The 23847-nt window shown below is 39.5% G+C and overlaps 1 protein-coding gene across 1 annotated transcript in view; it reads left to right on the top strand.

Annotated features, from left to right (window-relative positions):
* LOC116312677 (receptor activity-modifying protein 3-like) overlaps positions 1-2415 on the top strand; it is a 36359-nt gene extending 33944 nt beyond the window's left edge. The window contains exon 4 of the mRNA XM_031730131.2: positions 194-2415. Within this exon, the coding sequence (XP_031585991.1) occupies positions 194-449 (256 nt within the window). The 3' untranslated portion in view covers positions 450-2415. The remainder of the gene's footprint in view (positions 1-193) is intronic.
* Positions 2416-23847: the final 21432 nt, after the last annotated feature.

The raw sequence follows: 23847 nt of genomic DNA, 5'->3' as shown, positions 1-23847 counted from the left end.
TAAACCACAGAAGGGTTTAAATGCCGGTGCGCTCCTAAGAGTAACAGCAGTAGAATAAGTAATGTACTTCTGAGTTATGATAGGAAGGAAGGAAGCCATCTGTGTTATGTATTTTAATATCTTCATGCTTAGAACTAAGAGTCATGACTTTCTCCTCCTCTTTTACATTTCCTTCTCCTGTCTTTCTCCTCAGTGAGTACCACCTCTTCACCCTCTGCACAGAGACAAAGTCCCAGATCGTCGACTGCTACTGGCCCAATCCGCTGGTGGAGCGCTACATCATCCACATACACAAGCACTTTTTTTCCAACTGCACCATAGACCAGCCGCTGTGGATCGATCCCCCGGACGACACCCTCACCATCCTCATCCTCATCCCCGTTTTCCTCACCTTGGCCATGATTGGCCTGGTGGTCTGGTGCAGCAAGCGGAGTGACATCCTGGCTTAGGTCACGACCATGGAAGAGATGGGAGTAATGGACTGAATTCAGCGTCCCAGTCTCTTCGCTAAGTAAATAATGTACACAAAGCAGGAGTGCACAGAGGACTGTTTCTGTTGGTCAAATTATCCTGTAAGTGGCACTGCAAACCACCTCAACTTGTTGTAGAAATGAAGGAACCAATGGTAGAGCAAAGTAGTGTTTTCTTTAATATTTTTGTATATTATATGTACTTTTCCCACATTTTGGATCGTCTATTATTCAACTGTTCAATGTTGAATGTGTCCATATCAAGTAGAAGCTGAAGGGGACGTGTTTTATTGCTTTTTTCCAGAGAACGATAATACCGCTCTCATGTCTGCGTGGTGAGTACAGGTGGATGCTGGTTACCTTAGTGTAGCTCAACCATGGATGAAAAAAAGATCCAGTTGTGATTAATACATAACACCGTATTATTCAGTTTAACCTAATAAAACCACAACTTTGACACTGGAGTTTGCCTGGATTAAGAAAGTGTGTGAGGTAGTGAGTGATGCATGGCCTTGTAAGTAGAGTTCTTGTGCCGATCCGTGTGGAGTGTTTCCTGTATTTATGCTAAGCTAACCAGTAGATGGCTGTAACTTTTTTATTCTAAGACAACACATCTAATTCTTGACAAGAAAGTAAATAAGCATTTCCCAAAAATGTTGAACTGTTCCTCTGAGATACAGAGGATTTTGTTTGTTTATTTGTCATGGGGTAATTTGACCAGCGGGAAAAATGACCAAATCTTGGATGCATTCTTAAACCTCATGGATCCAGACTTTTGATCTTGTCACAGCACTGTATCACTTTTGAAGGCCAAAGCACCCAACAAGCATCAAAGTCAGTGATTGACCTCTGAACTGGTGGGATGTATGACTCCCCAAGGACATTGCTGTTAAATATATTAACATGATACTGTGTGATTTCTTGGAAGAGGGAAAAAGGAAGTTTATGCTTGTGGATGACTATTTGAATGGACTTTAACCACTGGAAAGGATACACTGCCCAAAGAGAAGGCGACACTGTGGGACTTGAATTTCTTGTGTGTGTACCTGAGCCCCAAAAGACTGTTTTAAAACAGTGTAACTTATCAGATACTGTTGAATACAATACACCTATTATTCACAAACAGGGGTTCTCAAGCTATGGACTGACACTGAGACCTCTTATTGTACAGTCATGCTCTCTGCCTGTGCTCTCTACTGTATGTGCATCTCCTCTCCATCGTTGCTCAGCTCTGGTGAAAATACACACCGATGCGTCAAACTGAATTCCTTTGGATAGGGGTTTAATTTAATGTACCTGCTTCATCTGATTTTTGGACAGTCCCCACCAGCCTCGAGCCAAACCGAGCAAAACTCTGCTTGTTTTATTTGTCTTCAAAGCGGCATCTCTTTGCCGGCGCCTACACACTGTGTCTCACTGAAGCTGTTGTCTGTGGAAACAAAAACTTCCCTTGATTAAATCTCAAATCTCTCTTGAAAAAATTGGTGGCTCATTTATTGTCTGAACTTTTTTAAAAACCTTTGTGATGGAAAAGGTGAACTTATGTTGCTTTCGGTTTATTGACCCCTGAAAAAGCCTGTCTTTGACGTCTTTATTTGCTAAATATATGATGTGCAAAATGTAGGCCTATTTAATGATTTGTCTAGAAGTCATGGCTTACACTGTTTAAACACAACAAAACCCAGTGCAAACATTTAAGTAGATTTCTAAGAAGCCTCAGCCTCACGACTAAACCTTCCCACTTTAGATTTCCTCTAAATGTTTATTTTAGTTGACTGTTTTAACAATCTTTATCTCTTTACCTTCACACGCTCTCACTGTCAATGATCCTAAGGTCCACATACATTTTCTCCTGTGAAATAAATCCATCTTTAGTTGCATCAGTCTGAAGGCTGCTCTGTTCATCTGTGTGGCCCCAGACTCTAAATAAAACCTGCCTTGGTTATTTAATGCGTCTTTTTTTTAAACATATATTTGTGTCATCTATGATTTGAAAGGTGTCTGAATGTGTGTATGCAGTTTAAAATAATGAGCTCAGCATATGTACAAGTAATGGCTGTGAGTCCAAAGCTCAGGTTTCAGACTTTCTGACACAGCCTTCAGGCAATTCTTTCTACTCTCTGCTCTGTAGGGTGACAGAGACAAATAATCTATAGTGTAGCTATAAGAAGACACCTGCCTGCTGATTATATCTACTCTCTCTGAGAAGCAGCCAATCAGAAGAAAATTGACTTTTAATGACTGGAGGATGAACTGAGAGGCTGCACCAAGGCACGCCAGAAGAAAAATAAGGACAATTTTGAACTGTGAATCATGCAATTTCATTCGAGTCCTAGAATCAAAATATTGAGCTGGAAATTAGGATAAAAAGAACACTTCAAGGTCAAAAAGACAAACTCCAGTAAAAGTTGGAACTTTGGATGCTGTCCCAGTTTGATGTTCCTAATTTTGAACACACTGGTGTTTTAGTATGCAGAGAGCTGGAGAACAGACCACAGAAAAACTGACATGAATACCCTGAGCTGCTGACACATCCAATCTCTGATCTATACAAAGTGCACTAAGCCATAGAGGCATGAAATTAAGTTTTTTGCCAACTTTATTAAGCCATACACTTAACTTCAATGTGCAGCGGCTTCACCACTGTAAACATTTTAGACTTACAACTGGCAAAACAAATACACTTCTAAAATAAAAGTGATTTAATTTTGTCTGATTAAAATGACAACATATGGACAAAACACATGAACCACACGATCCATCCATCAGTCTTTTTGGGTGGGTATGGGTGTAGCTCCTTTGAGGCCACCAACTGGTTAATAAAGATCTGTTTTGAAGCCTTGAGATGAGCGTTTCCTACGTCACCATTTTGGTTACAAAAGAGCGCGATAAGCTCTGCTTCATGCTCATTGGCTCTTCAATACACTTCTATAGAAATGTAAATCTTTCAGTAGCCACAACTATTGCTGTCTGATGGCCTTCAGACAGAATGTAAGTTTTCTGCATTGACTTAATTTTTCCACTACTGTTGGTGGGTATGATACATCAATGATGCGTCTCATCTTTTCATTAGTGCACTATATTATGTATGTTGTTTCATAATGAGCACAGCAAGTAATGCACATACCAGAAGAGCCAGATGAAACTAAAATTTTCTTACCATTAAGGTGATAATTTTACATGCATTTCTGAATTCATGCAGCCCTGTTAAAAACTAAGTATGCCCGGTGATTCAGTGTCTTGTGGAACCATCTTTAACAGCAATAACTTGACGTAATCACTTTCTCTCTGACTTTATCAGTCTCACCCATTGTTGCAGAGGAATTTTGGCCCATTTGGCCCAAATTTGAGCACTCTTCTTTGTAACTTTGCTTCAGTTCATTGAGGTTTCTGGGCATTTATTTATGCACAGCTCTCTCAAGGTCTGGCCACAGCATTTCAGTCAGCTTGACTTAACTTTGACTCGGTCACACCTTCTTATCCTTTTTCAGCTGTTGTGCTTGGGATCATTATCCTGTTGCATGACCCAAGCTTTAGTTGCCAGACAGATAGCCTTATTTTTGACTCTAGAATACTTTGGTACACTGTAAAGTTCATGGTTACACAATGACTGCAAAGTGCCCAAATCATCATCCCTCCACCACTGTGCTTGGCTGTGAGTTGGTATGTGGTAGGTGCTTGTGTTGACATACTGTGTTTGGTTTTTGCTAAGGTGGTGCTGTAAAACATGGTCAAATATTTCCACTTTACTCTCCTGAAATGTTGTGGTTGTCCGCTCCTGGGAAGATTGCAGCATTGTGTTAACACAGACCTGAATGCGCATAGAGGTGCTCACACTTGCTGATCATCAAACAGTAAGTTCAGCACTTAATTTCAGTGGAAGCAATAAAGGTGTACTTCGATTTTCTCGGGATTGAATAGCCTTGTGAGAAATTTCATTTTCATGTGACTATAATTGGCCTCCTTGTAGCAGGGTAGAAGTTAGCTGTCCTCTAACTATCCCTGTGAGTAATCATGACACCAACAAGCCTTAAGCAGTATAAACATGGATGTCTCACTCTTTACAATAATTTTCTTGTATTCAGTGTACAAGTGGGGCCTTCAGAGCATCTACAGTGTAATGCTGCAAATTTAGAGCAGAAAAACAATTGTGTTATTTTTCCAGAGAGATTTTTCTTCTTCCATCCATGGCATTGATTTTGTTCCCAAAGAAAGTTTACAGAGGCACGAGTGTGCGTGCATCAAAAACGACCCATTATTCTTTTATTAAGACAACAATATTATCTCAACTGATAGAAGAAAGCCAGACAGCTGAATCCATGACAGTCTGCTATGAACGTCTGAAACAATACAAAGAAAAGCCGGCATGTGGTTTCAAATCTTATCACTGCATCATGTAAATAAACTCAGAGTCAAACAATGCAGTCATCGCTGTCACCGGGCAATGGTCAGTGATGTTGACGTTGCTGTCGACACTCAGTCTAATCTTTTATTTGCAGGGCTGTGATGCAGAAAACTAGCTGCGACTAACAAAATGGCCACAAAACAATCATTGTATCGTTGTTGACTCCGCCCGAGGCAAACAAATGCCAATATATCTGTCAATATTTACTCCATCTGAAACTGTTCAGGAAATGAAGCAACAATTTCTTGTTTCTTGTTCTCTGAAAACATCAGCGTTTACAGACAGAGGAGACAATGGTTCACTCTGCAGTGAAGGGATGCGACGCGGTGCTGTTGCCCTTAAGACTGGCTTTTCACAGGGCCTCCACAGCCAACGTCTTGGAGGCAGGAAGGATATTAAAGGTTTTTCCCAGAGTTGACAGAAGAATACTGGGAAGTGGGTTGACCCTGTGGTTTTGACCAAAAGCAATGTAGGAAGTGTGAGAGGGCCGTGCTTCCAAGCAGACGTGCGCTGTTGTGATGGGTGAAATGCTGGCATTGCACAAAGCAACGGTGGCTTTTCAAGGTTGATGTCAATTTCTAGCATTGTGTTATGGCTATTTTTTTCTTCTATCAACTACTTTTGACTAAAAATAACCCCCAAAGAAGTGCTATTGAGTGTGTTTCTGGCTGATGTTACCAAAGAAATTGACAACACTGCAAATGATATCCATAAAAACGTGTTTAACAGAGGAGATACCGCTCAGTTAGTGGCAAATTATTATGTCAGTCTGTTGCTCGGGGCACACTGCTCACGTCAAGTATATGAGTTGGCAACCAACCACACAACCAACGCTGCGTCTTTCTAAGGTGAATGTGCAACACATCATTAAAGCTTGCATCATGGATCTACAGGGTGGGCCATTTATATGGATACACCGTAATAACATGGGAATGGTTGGTGATATTAAAGTCCTGTTTGTGGCACATTAGTATATGTGAGGGGGCAAACTCCTCAAGATGGGTGGTGACCATGGTGGCCATTTAGAAGTCGGCCATCTTGGATACAACTTTTGTTTTTTCAATAGGAAGAGGGCCATGTGACACATCAAACTTACCGGTAATGTCACAAGAAAAACAATGGTGTGCTTGGTTTCAACGTAACTTTATTCATAGTGGACAAATTATTTTTTGGAGTGGCACAAATAATTTGTGTGGCATCAGATTTGATGCAGAACAGCTGATTGTTCTGTAAATAGTTTGAAATGTTTATTAAAAAAACGCCTTGGCTGCATTAAAAAAAATAAATAGCTGCAAAAAACTTTGTTGTTTGCCAAACTGAGTTACTTTTTTGAAGAAGTAACTATATAATTAATTGCCCAACATTGGTCATTATATGTATTTTGCAGACAGAGAGTTACAGGACTCTCTCCCAGACAACAGAGTCATACTCATAATACAAGTCAGAGCTTTATGAAAAAAAAAAAGAAAAGAAAAGAAAGTTGTGTTTTCAAAATTGGAGTTCAAGTTATTTTTACTTCCAATAGTGTTAACATACTACACAGGTCATGAACAGGATTTTTTTTTTTAATTTTCATTGTAAGTGGGCTAAAGCAGTTAATTAAAAGTAGTATAACATAAATGTAAATCCTGTAATTTGATTATTTTAATAAACCATGTAACTTGGATGGATTAGATGCTGGCGTGACCACAGTGCACACGTCTGATGTCGCTCACAGTGGTCCAAGGGACCGCTCAGGGAATTTGTGTGTTCGCTCAGACACATGAAAAATTAGAAAGAACATTGATCTGACCTATGGCCTTGGCATACGGTACTGTGCAATAGTCTCTTTCTTTCTCCAGGCTTTCTGAAGTTTTTCAAAGATTTCCTTTGGACATCGGCTGCTTTTTCATTAATTTTCAGTTCAGTCCTTGTACATGACCACTTTCAGAGGAATGTGCTTTTTGCTTGCTAAGCCACTTTTTTATGCTTGAATCACTGAAGCATCAAAAGGCACCTAACTAAAGAGACGAACCAGAAAACCCCCCCAATTATAAATGGTATCTTGAGGAAATTTGTTACTAGTTAGTTGAATACATGAAAATAAGAGTGTAAGAGTTTGCCTATAACGCTCTAGAATCACTGTCTCATCCAAATATCATCCCATCAATGACATCAAATGTCAGCCTGGAGATGTTTAAACCAATGTGCACATTTCCAAATCATTACAAAAAATGTTAGTGGCAAAGTCAAACTTTTGCTTGACTCAAGGGAGAGAACCGCAGTTTATGAACCTATAAGATGTTTGAGATTTTGATTATCCAGGTTTACAATGCTGATTTCTATGGATTATCAAGAGGTGCCATATAATTGTAGGACTTTTCAGAAAGGAGCTGATGAAATGTCATTACACACTCACAGTACTCTCTCCAGCTTCACTGAAGAGCTGCGATAATGCTAAAAAGTTTGTAAAGTGTGGTGAGATGAGGCGGCTCGAACTGTAAATGCCATGTTAACTTATTGGTTTTGTCATCATTTTTATTTGTTTGAGGTTCTTTCTCTCGCTTTCTTTTAATGAACTAACCCGTGTTGCCCTTCTTTTATGATTTTGCACAACTCTTGATATCCTAACTCAGAGTATTTGCATGAAAGTATCAGATGAGTATAAACAACAATTTGTATTTTTTTCCCTTTTTGCCTTTTTCCTGAATTTTATGTTCTCTTTTAATAATCACTATCACTATATAACAGTGAGCTTTTGTGCACAGTTTCAGAAGTGTGAAATATACTGCATGGAGAGAACACATTTCCATGTGTTTAGTGGCTGTCACTGTTTTCCTGTTTTCTTTCCTCTATGACTCTTCTCTGTTGTCCTGTCTTTATCCCAGAGTGCACATGTCATGTTTACAAAATAGGTCTATTTTTCATCTAACATAGACAGTATGACTGATCACTACAGAGGTCATGTGATATGTTTTGGTTTTCTAATTAATGATAAAGGTCTTGTGCATGTCTGTGTGGGGCCCAAGAGGGAGGTTCTGCTTCACCCTCACAAAACACAGATACTGTGCACACATGCAGAAAATGTGCTGCTGTGCATCTACAAAGGCACTATATAGTCTCACATTTATTTAACACAGCTACTCTGTGTTAAATAAACCCCTCCTTAGCAACCCCTTTGGAGCAACCCCTCCAAAATATCCTTGAAAGAGCTGTGGGCCATCAGAAGTAAGTTCTCACAGCCAAACCAGGCCACACACATCAATATATATACACTTAGACACACACACACACACACACACACACACACACACACACACACACACACACACACACACACACACACACACACACACACACTGCACACACACTTTCCCACAGTAAAAAGCTCGGAGGCACATGACCTAAACAGGACATCCTTCCAATCTTTTCCCACTCTCCCCTCCATTACTCCACTACCGTGCCAAAACATTTCTACTCAGTTTTTCTTTTTGTAAGTTATTTTAACCTGTTACACTAAATATTAAAAAGCTTACTTGAGCCTTTTCTGGCATTTTGCAATGTAGATGTAATAGCTACACACTGGCCAGCCCTGAATACTGAGGTTTTCATATACATGTTGACCTCTCTGTCCTTCAGTGTGAGAGCAGCCTACAACTGACAGATAAGAAGTCACATTTCAAAACAAAGAACGTGGTGACTTGATTATGTAATGCTTTAAGGAAAAGATAAGATTATTCGCTGAATTCATGCCAAAAATTTGTTCTGAAGGATCCTTCAGCAGTCGATGGAGTATCATTTGTTCATTTGACTCAAAGGCTTTCAAATGTATCCATGCTTCCTATGAGAAGCCATGTACATTATGCTGCCTTCAGTATTAAAGCTACATTATGTTCAGAAATATGTGTTATTGTTTCTGCATCTGCAGGTATGGCAGGTTTACTGGACACGTGGATACGAATGACATGAATTTTATAATTGAATGGTGAGCACGAGGCTCTCTGTGGATGTCTGCACACTTGCCCTTTTTGTGTCACTGCATCCATGCAGCAGACTACAATCCCTGCCTTAGCCACCTGTTTAGGAAACGATCAGCCCATTGAATGACTGTTATCAGCTGTAATCAATCCCATGCAGAGTAAGCAGTCATTATCCACTGTAACGAGGAATAAACAGAAAGCAACGCAGACCTCTAGCAGTCATTTGATGTGAGCAACAGTTTATGTAAAATATGCTAAACTTTCAGTTCAAACAACTTATCTGGACAGTAGTTCAACTCTAGTTATATCTGTAGCTGGAATCTTGAATGCAGAAAGAGTGAATAATGCTTCAGTGTATATCTTGTTATAAACACATTGATAGGCTATAGGAGATCAGGCTTTAGTAATTAAAACAAGGATACAATCTTGTCAAATGGTTGTTAGGGATACAGTTGTAAGAGAGTCCAGACTAAAACATCAAATAAATGGGATAAATAAATAAATGTGTTCCATCAGGTTAAAAGTCTGAAAAAAGGGAAGCAATCTGTGGCCATGTACCCAAAACTAATTGCGCCAATTTTTCACAAACTTAAGCTGTCTTGCTCGTCTTACAGTCCCACACAGCTACATCCACAACATCATTCCCCTTTTGCTTTGTCATGTTTACAACTCTGCACATCTCAAACCCCTGACTGTGAACAACGTGATCTGAAACCAGGCATTAAGGAAAGGACAACTGGACTCTCCCCGTGGCCTCTTTGTTTCTGTTTCTTTCTTTTTTTTCTTATTTCACCATCTGTGCTCATTCTTCATCCCATTTTCTACCCCTTTATTATTCCTGCTTTCACCTTTCTTATATTTTTCCTCCTCCCCTCTCCTATTCCACAGTGACCCTTTGCCCTTCTCTTTTTGACTCCCCCATTGCTCGCTAGATCGCCACGCAGCTGGATTCTGTCTGTCTGTCTCTCTCTCTCTCTCTCTCTCACACACACACACACACGCACGCACACACACGCACGCACGCACGCACGCACGCACGCACGCACGCACGCACGCACATGCAAACACACACACAGGCACATACTTAGCGAGAACAGACTGCTCAATCTGAAATGGTATTACTAAATAAACTGGTGCCTTGTGCGATGAGCCCTTTCTGCAACAGTGTGCTTGTCCAGATGCACAGGATGGGGGCGACTGTTGGAACATAGTCAAACCTTTGCAACATCTTGCATCATCTTTCCAATAACACCATTAAGACAGTCTAGGAACTCATTCCAAAGTTTTGTTTCTGGATTTTTTTTCTCTCTCTTTGCAACATTTCTCTCCAGCCTGTGAGGCTTCAACTGCTTCTGTGTGCATGACAGCTTTTATTGTCAATTTCCCCGCCGCTCCAATGTTATTTTTTCAATATCGTCTCTGACGAGATGCTGCAGAAGCAGTCATAATAGTCATTTTGATATTGTGACTCTCTCTGCTCTGCAGTAACCCGGAGAAAATGGATTTATTCTGTTTCAGATCAGATCTCGTGTGCAGATGGAAAAGATTTGGTTTGAATGTCTGCTCCTTACCATGTTTTACAATACACATGAGCAAAACCAACATCCTGTTAGGACTAGAAGCAAAACTAGATGCAGGGAGCTAAATCTACAGGACTGCAGAAGATGAGGTGAGAAAAGAGGCAAGATGAAATTTTAATGATTCCTGGTAAAAAAAAGCAAAAAGAAAACTGGGGCATTGATTCTTTAAGAATATGGGAGACATAAGACTGAACAAAAAGGGATACTGATCCAGGCTTATGCTGACTGCCTGCCAGTTTAGAGAAATCTTCTCGAGTTCTCCCCTGACAGATTTAAAAGCATCCATCTCCTTACTTCTTCATAGCAAACATTAAGCTGACATATATGCATATCCTGCTGGTGGAAGCTTTTATTCATGCTGCAGGGCAGTCCTTCAGTATCCTCTGAGTGCAAATATGCATGAGTGGCTCATCACATGACTCAGTAGATTTACATAGCTGGGGCACCAGCATGCATCATAACCAGTCACTATTGGATTTACTGGCAGACATGCATCTTTCTGTCAAATCTTCATGCAGGGATTCAGCCCACTGACATGTAAGAAACTCGTTTTAATACGCTTTACTTCTCTGGTGAGAAAACAACACTAATGCAAATGTGAGGAATTGGATGCAAAGGTTGATCAGAACCTGCAGTATATCATGTCTGATGGGAAACAGATCTAACCTGAAGGATTTTTAGAGCTAGCAAAACCCAAATTTAAGATAGATCTTTATTGTCGCCATTACCAGAACAATGAAACACAGTTTGGCATCTCTCCATTGGCAGCTTGTAGGTTTTTACATTCACTTCACTTATACCATATACACCATACCGTACTGAAAACCCTGTAATGAACCCTGTCAAATTTTCTATACTTCTGAAGAAATCTAACCTGAAACATCATCTGATTTTCACAAAAGTTGCATAAGAAAAAACATAAAATCGAAATGAAACAAATGAAGCACCAATATAGAACCTGGTCACTTATTTAGAGTGTGAAATAACATCATTACATTCATTTCATTTATCATATTCTTCAAAACAGTGCAAAACAAGCTGATGTCTTAATTCTTTGATGGTATTTGCATGATTTTGTATTCTTTGGGTCCATGTTTGCTCATTACTGATCATCAATCATACAGCATAGAATATCATAAATAATCCTCTAATTTGAAACTCAGTATGTCCAAGATTTACAAAACAGGCTTAAATTCTTATTTAAAGAGGAGATCTTGAACTTTGGACCATTAGTGCAAGTAAATTTAAACTGGTCTGTATGACTGTGGATTGTTGGAAAACAGCCTAACCAGCCTAACCAGCCTAACTTTTGACATTAGACTAAACGACAATAATATTTTTCATCCTTTAAGATTTCAACTTCAAGCTGGATTTTTAGACCAACGTTCCCAAAAATTACTTTAAAAGTGTGGGGAGTGCTTTTCTGAAGTGAAGAAGTAATAATGAGCCATGGGAGGAAAATGTACAACAGACAGAAGAAGATACATATGGAGTAAAAGGTAGGAAGACGGTCCAGTCTGCAGACCACTTGCCATGACCACAGTAGTAAAGATTCTAATGAGCAGGAGGACTTCAGAGAAATGCCACTTTAAGGGCTCAGACACAGATGACATAGAAATTCAATATGAATCACATAAAGTCCATTCATTAAGAAGAGCTTTTGCATTTTCGGCCATAGGCACAACACTGATGTTTATATGTTTAAATGAGCTGCTTTGCATACTCATTAAACCCAGAGAGATCTGCCTTAAGATGCATTCAATGCTTCTTAACAATCCATTTTAATTTGAAAGTCTCAGCTTGTGTGGTAGGTCATACTGGTAATTTGGACTTGAGAATGGTATCATTACGCAGTTATCCTGCTGAACTATAGAAGAGGGTTGGGATGAGTTTAACATAAGCAGACTCATCCAGGTGCAAGTACAGCAGCTGAGCCCAGGGATCATTTAAATCTAGACACTGTATATAACACCTATTGTCTTCAGCACTTGAGTGAAGATGTGGATTTCTGATCTACTTGAAGGAAATTATTTTCACTTTGAAAGTCACTTAAGAGAAATTAGGATTAATAGCCACAACCTCTTAGTGCAGGCTGCAGGAAGACTTTAAGATGAACACATTTCTGAAGGCTGAAGAAATGCTAAAGGATACATGCATGATTGAAATGTATTTATACAGTGAAAAAAGGGGATGATGGAACATTTGCAGCTAATGATGTGGCGTATCTATTTGAATGCTGATGCAAATTATAGCTCCAGCATCACGCATGTACAGTGGGTCATGATTACAACACAGCAGAGACTGCTGACGGACACTTGCATTAATGGTTATGTAGCAAAGATTGAATGTTAATCTTTGACGGCTAACCATCTTTTCTTAAAGCCTATTCTTGAAAAATGCTTCTAATATGAAAGTTGTGCTGACATAAGTTCACCATCTCCTGGATGTACTTCTTGAATATCATCATCAGGATGTCCTTGCTAGGCTTTGTACCAACTGACTACACACTATTTGCAACTGTTTGTACCGCAATAGTTGAAGCAGTCAAACAATAAATTAGTTTCCAAGTTGAATATTTTTACTTTTGAGAAACCATTTGGTTTGATGCAGCGAGCTTTATTCTCATCAGTTTTTTAATTTTGCTTTTCTTTTACAAAACTGATCAAAAACTGCATTCTCATAAATTTAGAATTAATCTATTAAAGTACAAAGGTGGGTGTCGGTATGTGGAAGCCGCCATATTGATCATAGCCATTCCGCCTAATTGCATTTCATGTCTTCATGTCTGGCATCTTAATAAAATATCATTGCCTTCCTCCTCACCTCAAGCCTCATCTCCTAAACTGAAGTCTTGGCTCTTTTACACAAACATGCATAAATGTGCTTTTTTACTTCTGATATTTTTGCAATTACTTATTATCAGCAGATTAGACATAATGTTATACCAGGTAGTGAGAGTCCATGAAAATCACACTTTGTCTCTGATAAACATTTGATTACATTCTCACATTGTATGAGAGTCTATTCACTAAGTGTCTGAGTCCACCAATGTTTGATCCCTTTTTCGCTAACGCAGGCTAACAGAGGCTAGCATTAAGAAAAATGTTCAAGATATTGTCAACAACTCCCCTCTGTATTGTTGTCATTGGACAGAAGAGAACTTTCCTGACTCATCAACTCATATCGGACTCGTTTCACAAAGTTTCACAGTCTTTTCCTGAATAAACTGACATGGACAACAGCCGAGGAAACAGCTATGGCAGCCAGAGTTGTTTGACATACGTTGGCCACCTTAGCTATGATCGAATTTAAGAAAACAGAACTCAGCTAACTGCAATTTACTGACATCTAGTGTTGAGATTTCACATACTGTCATTTTAAAGCTGGCGGTCCCACTCAGTCAGCACCAGATTTTTGTACGAGTTCCTTATTACTGCTCTTGTTTTTGTTTCTTCTTTTCTTTTCTTTAAAAAAAAGAAAAGATTTATCCTCCTTTCCTCTCTTGTATACTGCTTACTGAAAATTTGGACTTACCCTCCTGCTCCACACTTTTCACCCGACTCTGAAAAATACCAAAGAAAACTCACTACACCTGCATTATTAACCGTTATCTGCAAAATCACCAATAAACCTATTAAACTTTCATCTTTGGTGATCAGATCTGGTTTGAGACTTTACAGTCACCACATTTTAAACATGGCCTTTGTTTAACATTTCACAATATTTCCTTTTGACCCCAGAATGATGATGTTGAATAATCTTCAAAAAGTAGTTTTTTATGTTTTAAGAAAGCATCATGATGTCACAGTGAATTTTAGTTTCTGTGTCTACCATCATAACTCAGTTTTATCATATTGAACATTTGTATAAAATTGTGTATCAGTTATTGAGTTATAGGCAGGAACAAGTTTAGTGAAATGTGACCTTTGACCACAAAAAAGAAAAAAATCAGTTCATCCTCCCTCATAGAATTCCTGTCACATGTGCACAGGCCTAGAAACAAAGAGACCACTGAGAGAATTATGTATGACACGAAATTGGTTAGTAGGAAGTGTTTTATGTATTTATAGAGCGGTTTAAGTGCATCTCTGAGGTATTTGTAGCCTCAGAAGTGAGTTTCACTTTTCCGGTGACGCGTTTGTGCCTTGTTGTATTATGGGTGTTGCATCCTGCTGCTGTGAGTACAAAAGTGGATTCAAAGGAACTTTTTTCTAAAAGCAGAGATTCCTCCAGTTTTGTCTTCCTGTTTACACCCATTCTCACACTTACACACGCACACACAGTTACTCATGTGAAGCAATACACGCAGTCTCTCTCTGACTGAAATTTATATCACGCACTCACGCATGTATAACCCTCACATGCACACACGGCATTTCATTTTACAAGTATTTCATGTTTCATATTCACATCACAGCTTGTTCTGGTCCTCCCATAGTGTGCCAGGCAACCCGCTGAACTGTCTCCCAGCAGGATTTCCTGTTACATCATCAGCTTATATATCTCCTGTAGTGTTTTTGTTTGTTCTTTTAACCACATATATGTTCAAATCTAAGCAAAGAATAATGGCAAGCTTACTGTGGTAGTTTGATCTATTAGCTTGTCACATGCATTTGAATTAGTTTTATCACAACTTTGTGAAGACTGGACTAGAAGAAACCGTGACCGAAAAAAGTGTGTCAGAGAGGACAAAGACTGCGATGAGTCACGCTGAACCTAAGAAAATAATCCCATCACACCACATAAAGCTGTTGCCTCAAGCTGAAAGGAGTTGTTTTCGTGAGGAGAGAACTCAGCGCTAGAAGATTGCCTCGGTCTTTGTTATGTAACATCTGAGCAGGTGGGATAAAAAGCAGGAAGAGCCAAAGGATGAAAAAACCCTGATGGATACTTTTAACAACGTTCACTGGTGACTTTCTTTTTAACACATGAATGGTGTCTTTGTTTTTTTTATTGTATTGCCACAAGAGTACGCACAAAGACACTCAGGCGTTGCGAGGAAGAACTTAAAGGAATAACTTAAAGTTAGTATATATAAAAATGGGATCTAGACTGAGTGTTCTTATTTTATTTGATAACCAGTCAAGGTGATGTGAGATATTTGCATGTGCTAGTGTAATTGTGACATGCAATGTTACAATGCTATAATATTTAAGCAGTTAAAGACATATATGATATCGGGAATAACAAAAGCAGTGTCATGGTTGGCTGTGTGGCAGGCAGGCAAGCAGGAGTGGTGGACCCAAAATGCAGGACTCAGACACAGAAGTGAAACTTAAAGCGCAGCTTTATTGATGGGAAAAACCTCTTACTAACTAAACTCACCAAAAGACAAACAAAAGTCAGAACAGAGGACGGAAACAATGGAAAAGAAATACTAAACTGGAGCAGGTGACTAAATACTAGAAACACTTGAACCACGGAAGCATAACACACAGCTAGTTGAGGGTACGACACGACAGAGAGCACAAGAAAACACAGGGCTATATACTCAAGGAAGTAATCAGGGAATGAGAAACAGGAGGGAGACACAGCTGGGAGATATTAGGCTAACGAGACCGGGGAGAAGTAAAACTGAACACACTGACAACAGACTGGGACTATCAAAATAAGACAGGAAGCAAAACTAGAAACACTGGCATAAGATGTGAAACTTCACAACAAAACAAGAAATACAATGACTGAACTTTAAAGGTACCATATAACACAGAATGAAAGAACAAAAGACATCATGAAGTCAAAGATTAACAATAGTCAGAGAGCCAGGACCGTGACAAGCAGAAATGGACGACCCCGGGATCAGGCTTAGCAGCACTCTCTAGTGCAAATGTATCACCTTTAAACTTTACTATGAAGGAAAAGACATCTCTAAGCATAGACATGTACATCAGCAGCCTGCCACCAGAGACACAGGGACGTACACTCATACTCATCATGACTCATCATTGTAAATACGCCTGACCATTTTATTACCAGCTATACCATCAAAAAGGGACCAATAATCCATATGTGACCAATCTCTATGTGGAGGGAGTGGAATACAGAGCACTGAGCTCTCGCAAGGAAATAACACCAAGCCACTGGTTCAGATGTGTCAAGCAAAACAAAATCCAAGAAATAAAGTTTAATGGAAAGCACAGAAAATAAAAACCAGTTCATTCAGAATTTAATTAAGCTCTCTGCTGATTAAACTCAGATGACCCATCATAGCAGAATTGAATTGCGGGATGAACCAGTGTTGTGTTTATGCATAATAGACAACTTAGCAAAGTGCCAGGTTTTTGGGCACTTTCTTTCTCCACCCTGTAACAGAAACAAATAATTTGTTCCCATTTCTTTAGTTCGATCTATGAACAATATCAAAAATTAGACATTAGATAAAAAAAAAAGATCTTAATCTTAAGGTTGGGGAAACATGGAGAAAAGGCAGAGGTTTGCCAAATTGCACAAGAACTGGATTTATAATCCGTTTTCATGCTGTGATTAATCCAAATTAGATTTTTTTCACTCACATAAAGCTGACGTTCAAACTGTTTCTGCCTTCTATTTCCATGTATTTCACATGTTTCAATAAATCAGTGCAACTCTTGCCCATTTTTCCAGCAAAACATAAAGAAATGAGGGAGTTTAACGCTGTTTCAACGAAATTCATTCATTATACTCAAGTTAAATAAAGTACCAGTCATAAAGTTTAAAGTCATCAAGAATGTGTTTAAAGACTAAAATACGTGCAGACTATTTAAGGATTTTCTAAATGAGATATGGGTAATGACACAGAGGATTTGGTTCACTGAATGTATGTTTTTGCAATTAACGAAAGTGTACAGGCTGCTTCATTGATTCACATGTTTTTGTATTTTGGAATCAGGGTATCTGTCCTCCCATTTAAACACAGTTGAGAGTCTGGTTCCTGTTTCATGAACAAACAGACTTCTGCTGCTTTGCATGAACTAAGTGGTCTTGAACAGAATCAAAAACCTTGGACCGAGTTGTTGCTTCGGGCCACCCTCTGTATACGGTGGAGGAGAAAATACACACCAAACTGCTATTTCATGTGCTGCCTATTATCCACCAATAAAAGCCTAATAAAGACAGGTGTTACCAGGCAACCGAAGCTATTATAAAGTGAAACGGTCCTTTTATGATGCTTAATACCTTTTTGAGTGCGTGAAAGTGCCCTAACAACTCTTCACTGAAACAGTGGGTGGGGTTGGAGAGCGTTTGTATAGTAGCCTGTTTGAAATAATGGTGAACCGAATGCAGCATCAGTTCATCTTTTACATTTTGCACATTTTACACAATAAAGCAGTCTCAGCTGCAAAAGTAAAACCACCTCCCTGTACTGGAAAGCTTCTACTGCTGTCTTCATCCATGGAAGTCAGGGATTAGGTCTGAATTCATAATAAAACAATGGGTATAAATACAACAGGCTAACTTGTAGCAGTAGACAGTGGTGCTGGTTTTAAAACATAAAACAGCACATTGAGCCTTGCTGATCGATGTTGTAGGTTTGGCATTGCTCCTCAGAAATGCACCAGTGCTCACAGCCCTTTAACATTCTTTGTGTGTGTGTGTATCGGTGTCACTGTCAGTTATTATCAACATGACAGCAGCAGCAGCTTCCTGTGAGTTTATCATTTAGTATCCTTATAAAGGTTGCAAGGGCTGCATGCCTTGACAGTCAGCTATGCATGCTATGTGTTAAACACACAAAACAGGTTGGGATGACCCTCCAGAGCTCACATTAATACACAAACACACACACACACACACACACACACACACACACACACACACACACACACACACACACACACACACACACACACACACACACACACACACATACAGGTGATGACAACAACAGGAGATCAGGTAGGCAGCCTGTCGGGAATGAAAGAAAAGACCTTCAGGAATACTGACTGCCTATATGTCCCTCCTTCACCCCTCAGGGAATCAGTCTGCATAGCTGCCAAGTCTCTGCCGTGAGCCATCAGCACCAGAAAGACGAAATACAATCGAGTGTCACGCAGGGCGAAGCAGTGCAAGGTGAATCTGTCCCTCCAAGCTATCTCAAATGAAACTGCAGCAAAGAAAATTCAGGGCATTTCTACAGCTTTTGTGTACGAGCTGAAATCCAATCAGTGTGACTGCACGTGGAGAGACACTGGGGCATTCATTAACCTGTCACTGATGATTTACAGTGCAAAGGAAGCTATAAAAGCTATATGTCAGTTTCATATCTGGCATTGTCTATTAGGAACGGGATTTATTTGAATGTCTTTTTGAACTAAAGAGAGGATGACAGGTTGCAGGATTCATAATTAAATGTTTTTAATATTTCACTAAAACAGGACCTTCAAAGGGGATTAGTCCCTGTGTGGGAAAAAAAAAGTGTGGCAACGCACTCTGTGCAGAAAACACAACGGCCTTTTTTAAAATTAATGCTATCTGGATTTATTTATTTATTTAATAACAAATGAGTACATGCCTGTAATTGAAAGTGAATCTATTACACTTCTATTACACTCATTTCCAACTGCATGACTTTATTGTGGACTGCAGTGGCTCCTAAATTAAACAACTGTTTTGCCATCTTTCACTTACTCCTGCCCGCCTGGCCCCATTCTTGTCATTGTCCCATCATGTTGCTGTGTTTAAACCTTGATTCACTTGTGATCACTTAATCATTCAGTCTAAATGTGGTAGAAATGGTGATGCCTCTTAAATTCACTTTGTTGTCATTACTCTTTAGAACCAAGTCTCACTGGTGCCTCAGGCATATAGCTCATCTTCTTGCTTTGCTTGCTTGCAGCTTTCATTCAACCTGCCACCAATTATCCAGCGACTTATCCATTTAGCTGCACTTCTACCACCACCTCCAGCTGTGCTGCCTGCAGTCACCCCTGCAGTCTTCAGCCTTTGCCACCTCCATAATTCTGCAGTAAGTCCTTTTTTAGCTTTGTCTAAGTCTGAGTGTTTCATTTTCGGTCCAGAAATTCTATTTACTTCTATGTAAATTGGGTATGTAAATATCTAAACAACAACAACAGCAGCTGCTGCAGTCCTTCATATCAGAAATGACCGGCAGATTATTTTTATTTTAAAAAACCAGAGAGAGGTTTCTGAAAAATAAATTACTGTGTCATGCAATTAAGTCTTTAAAGAATGATTAATAACAACACCAGCTCGGAAAATAATTGAGTGAACTGCAGTCACCCAAAAAATGCTTTGAATAGACAGAACTGCTTGATTACTGTAAGCTTCTATCGCAGCAACATTAGACCCTGTATAAAAAAGGAGCTAATTGGTTTCTGAGCATTTGAACCCTCACTAGTAAAATTCTGGCCCTGAAGTTAACTACTAGCACTAACAATCTGAGTTAACAAGACCTTTCCATTCAACATCTGTACAGCTGTGGCATCCAAACACACCTTTTTGTAGTAATTAGTGATAAGAAAAACAAAAACACAATTTTTCACTGAGGCAGAAACTTCCTGGATGGGCTGTACCACACTACAAGCTGTATCACTTGACCGATAATTCCATTAAAATTCTCCAAAAGTCGAGAATCCCTCAGAGAGAGGTAGCAGGCAGGCAGGGATGAGATACAGCTGTGTCAGGTAAACAAAGCAGCCAAAACTTAACTTTAACTTTATCCAAATGCATGAATTATGAAGTAACACATGCCATTATATACACTTGTTATGAAACTAGAGGTCAAGCATGCTGTGAACATTTAAATTTTCACCAGTTAAGTTGAGCATTTGGGACTCTTTGGAGTTGAGATACTTCAGCCAACCTCAAGTTGCCGTCAGCAGAACTGCAGCTGTGATTTTGCCTTTCAGCTGCAGACTGAGAGTAAATCCACATAATGTCTTTTGAGGCTTTCAGGTGTTTGACTGTGTTCAGCAACATGCAAATTAATCAGGAAGCACACACACCATAAGCCCTGACCTGTCACTGCTAGATAACATGCTGACATTTCTTTACAGTAAACCAAAGGACAAACAAAGCACATGCCACAGTGATAACGAGGGGCTAATGACTCTGATTTGGATCATGTTGTAGGCCGACTATAGTTGTTGGCATTACTCCAAAAGTGAACCTACTGCGAACCTGCGTTCTGGCTGTCAGTGGTGGACAGGATCCCCCTTCTCCTCTGAAGTTTGACTATCAGCTGAACAGCCAATCCTATACAAAATTATAAAACAAGAGAATCTTTTCAGTGTCGTGTCAGGATTCATATGAAAATGCCACCTGCAAGGACGAGGCTTGCAAGAAAAGTGAAGACACAGTGGTGACGTGGACATTTCTTCTCAGCCACGTCTGCAGCTGTCATTTTCAAGAATATCAACTTTTTATATATGTACGTATGTGTGGGTGGATGGGTCTCTTCATAGCAATATGTGGACACCAACCAAAGTACTTCTATATAGATGGCGACCCTCTGCCCTTTAGTGACCTGTAAGCAGCTGTTGTTCCTGGACGCCTGTGATAAAACATAAGCTCTCTCGGTGTGATGAGGGCACCTTCAATATGTGGCGATCCGCTCTCACAGTCTCTATCTTATTCAGCACAACTTTTTCATTTTTGTTCCTTTTTTAAAATGATAAAACAACAGACGGATAAGTATCTATCCATCCATCCAATTCAGGGCTGTGATAGGGTGAGAACAGATAAGAAATAACACTGAAGCAAAGATAAGACAAGACCCTTTTCCCCATTTTCCTTCCTTTGTCAGAACTGTGTGAGTATTTAGATGTGTAAGTATGTGAGGATTACGGTGGTGGTGATTCAAGAGTCACACTTAATAAGTCTGTTAGTATAAAGAAAAAAACTCAAATTAAACAAATGTTTTAAGTCCAATTTAGTCAATAATATCTTGGTCTGTTGGAGTACACAAAGCCTTTATTCCAGATGGATGGATGAAAAACCACCTTCACACCTTTGTTTCCCTTTCTGGTCATGATGTACAAAAACCTACTTGGTTGTTTGCATTTCCAAAGTAAAATAAAACCGTGATATCGCTCCCCAAAAATGTTTTCACCAATGCAGTAAAGTTTTAAAGAGATGTGGCGGCAAAGGAGGCACATGACTGAGAGGGAAAGCAAACATTGGCAGTTAGCAAGAAATACCCCTCTGTTGGAGCTCATCACTGGTGTCAGTCAATCAAATTTTGTATTCAAGACAAGCATCATACGATTGGTTATGCGATATTTCAACTAACCAAAAAAAGAGAAGTTTTTGTTTAAGAAGTTCCAGCTCAGCAATGCTTACCAAACTTAGTATTTGTATTGACTTTCTACTGACTTAAAATCCATGAACTCACAGCAACAAGATCCTGTGTTTGCATCCAGGTTGGGACCTCTTCCTCCCACAGTCCACAGACATGAATGGGATCAGGTTAATTGGTGATTCTAAATTGGCTGTAAGTGTGATTGTGAGTGTAAGTGGTCGAAATTAGACAATGCAACTGGAAAAAGAAAAATTAAGAATAACAGGAAAAGCTTAGATGAGGAGTCAGTGTTGACACAGATGCAGGTATGGTGTACTGTTTGGGTCACCTTCAGACCAAAACAGAGAAGCTGTTTAGTTCATAAACCCTTTAAAACAAAGACACTGAGGAGGCAGCCTGTTTTAACAGTTGACTGATTTTAATGATTGAAGGTGGGGATACTGGCCTTTCTTTCCTCTCACTGTACTGTCCACTCTCAGGAAGAGCCCCTGAAACTCTGTTCTCAAATCCTAATCTTCAAATGTAATACTACTACTACTACTACTAATAATCATCATCATAAGGAGTGATTATTTCTGCTCTTATTTCAGTAATTCCACTCGCACGCTCCTCAACACGTTCTGCTGTTCTTCACTGTGGGACCTCGTCATTCTCTGGTCCACAGCAACACGAGGAACACAAATGTATCCTGATCTCCGCTGGTGGAAAAGAAAAGTTTCCCCCACCATGGTTTACGGGCTTCTTTTTGTTTTCTTTTGGAAAACTGAACCATGTAGTGTCAAAGGTTATCTGCTTGGACGCCATCCATGGATGTCCTTCATTATCGTCTTAACTCCTGTCTGCCTGTTTTCACAGCTAGTTTGTGCACTGAGGACAGCCACTGTTACTCTGATTGCTGGCTCACTCCATACCTCCTATGTTTAGCCTATATTTAGATGGTAACCAGTGTTCCTGTATCCTTTTCCAGCTCTGTGAAGTCAGTTCCTCTTGCAGCTCTTTTTAACACAGAGGCCTGATACAGACATGCAGACTGACTCAAAGGTTTCAAACTGAGAGAGTTCTGGTGTTACCAGCTCATCTTATCTTTTTATTTTAAGTGCAAAGTTTGTTTCAGTGAGGAAAAGTTGTCTAATGTTTCAGTGATAATACTTGTTTTCATTTTTTGGGGGGGAGAGAACTTCCACATTGGGGCTTATATTTTCAGCTTTTGTTTTTCATGGCTCATAAACAGAAATGCTCTGTTCATCAACTTAGACTAATGCAGTGTTTGAGCGTGGCTACAGTGTGGAGCCATTTGATTCTTAAGTAATATTGATCAACCACGCGCACACTTTCATTGCGTGCTGTATGGTTCATTAGACTATAAAGACCTTTGGTGGCAGTGTGTCATATGATTTGATGATTGAAGATAAGGATTCAATCTCGTCATAGTCAGGCTGCGTTTGTAGTTTACTTTACTGATGAGATGCTGAGAGATTTTAATATGAATCACAAATGGCAGATATGTAGCGATCACAGGCATCAAAGTCAGACTTCATTATCCGAGGAATCAAATCAGTTTATGCTGATTTTGAATAACTTTTCTGTAAACATTATGGATTTCTGTATATTTCTGCTGGTAACAGTTCAGCAGTCTCAGCATCTGATGCATTTGTTTGTGGCTGCGACAAATATTTGTGTCACAAAATCATATAACACCATCCTCTTCTCCTATAATAAGGCAGCTTTTTGTTGCAGAGATGGCTGTGATTTTGTTAGCGCAGTTTTATGGCTTCATCATCCTGCTGCTTCTAAACAGCTGCTATTCTGACAGTCCTGGGATTTAGGAACTGCACGCTTTAAAGAATCCACTTTCCAATGCCAACTGAACGATTTATTAGGCCTTCAGAAGATCCTGGTTTCCTGTTGTGCAGCAGTTTTTTAGCTCTTCTCAAAGCTCTTCAGATTTCTAATGTGAAGATAAACAATACACAGTGACACACAGCCCGAGAGCCTTCACGAGACCACACACACTGAAACTCCGACATTTAGGTGAGTGCAAACCCGCCACCCAGCATGCTCAGAAATGTTCTTTTACTAAGTTAAATTGGTTTATGTGAGCTAACAAAAGCAGCTGCACTATGCTAAAACGTTCATTTTAAAAAAGTCACCACAGTTTGAACTCACAGCTCTGACTAAGCATCATGACACCAAA

Source organism: Oreochromis aureus, linkage group 9 (assembly GCF_013358895.1).
Source record: "Oreochromis aureus strain Israel breed Guangdong linkage group 9, ZZ_aureus, whole genome shotgun sequence".
Classification (NCBI taxonomy): domain Eukaryota; kingdom Metazoa; phylum Chordata; class Actinopteri; order Cichliformes; family Cichlidae; genus Oreochromis; species Oreochromis aureus.
This window is presented reverse-complemented; position numbering and strand designations above follow the sequence as displayed.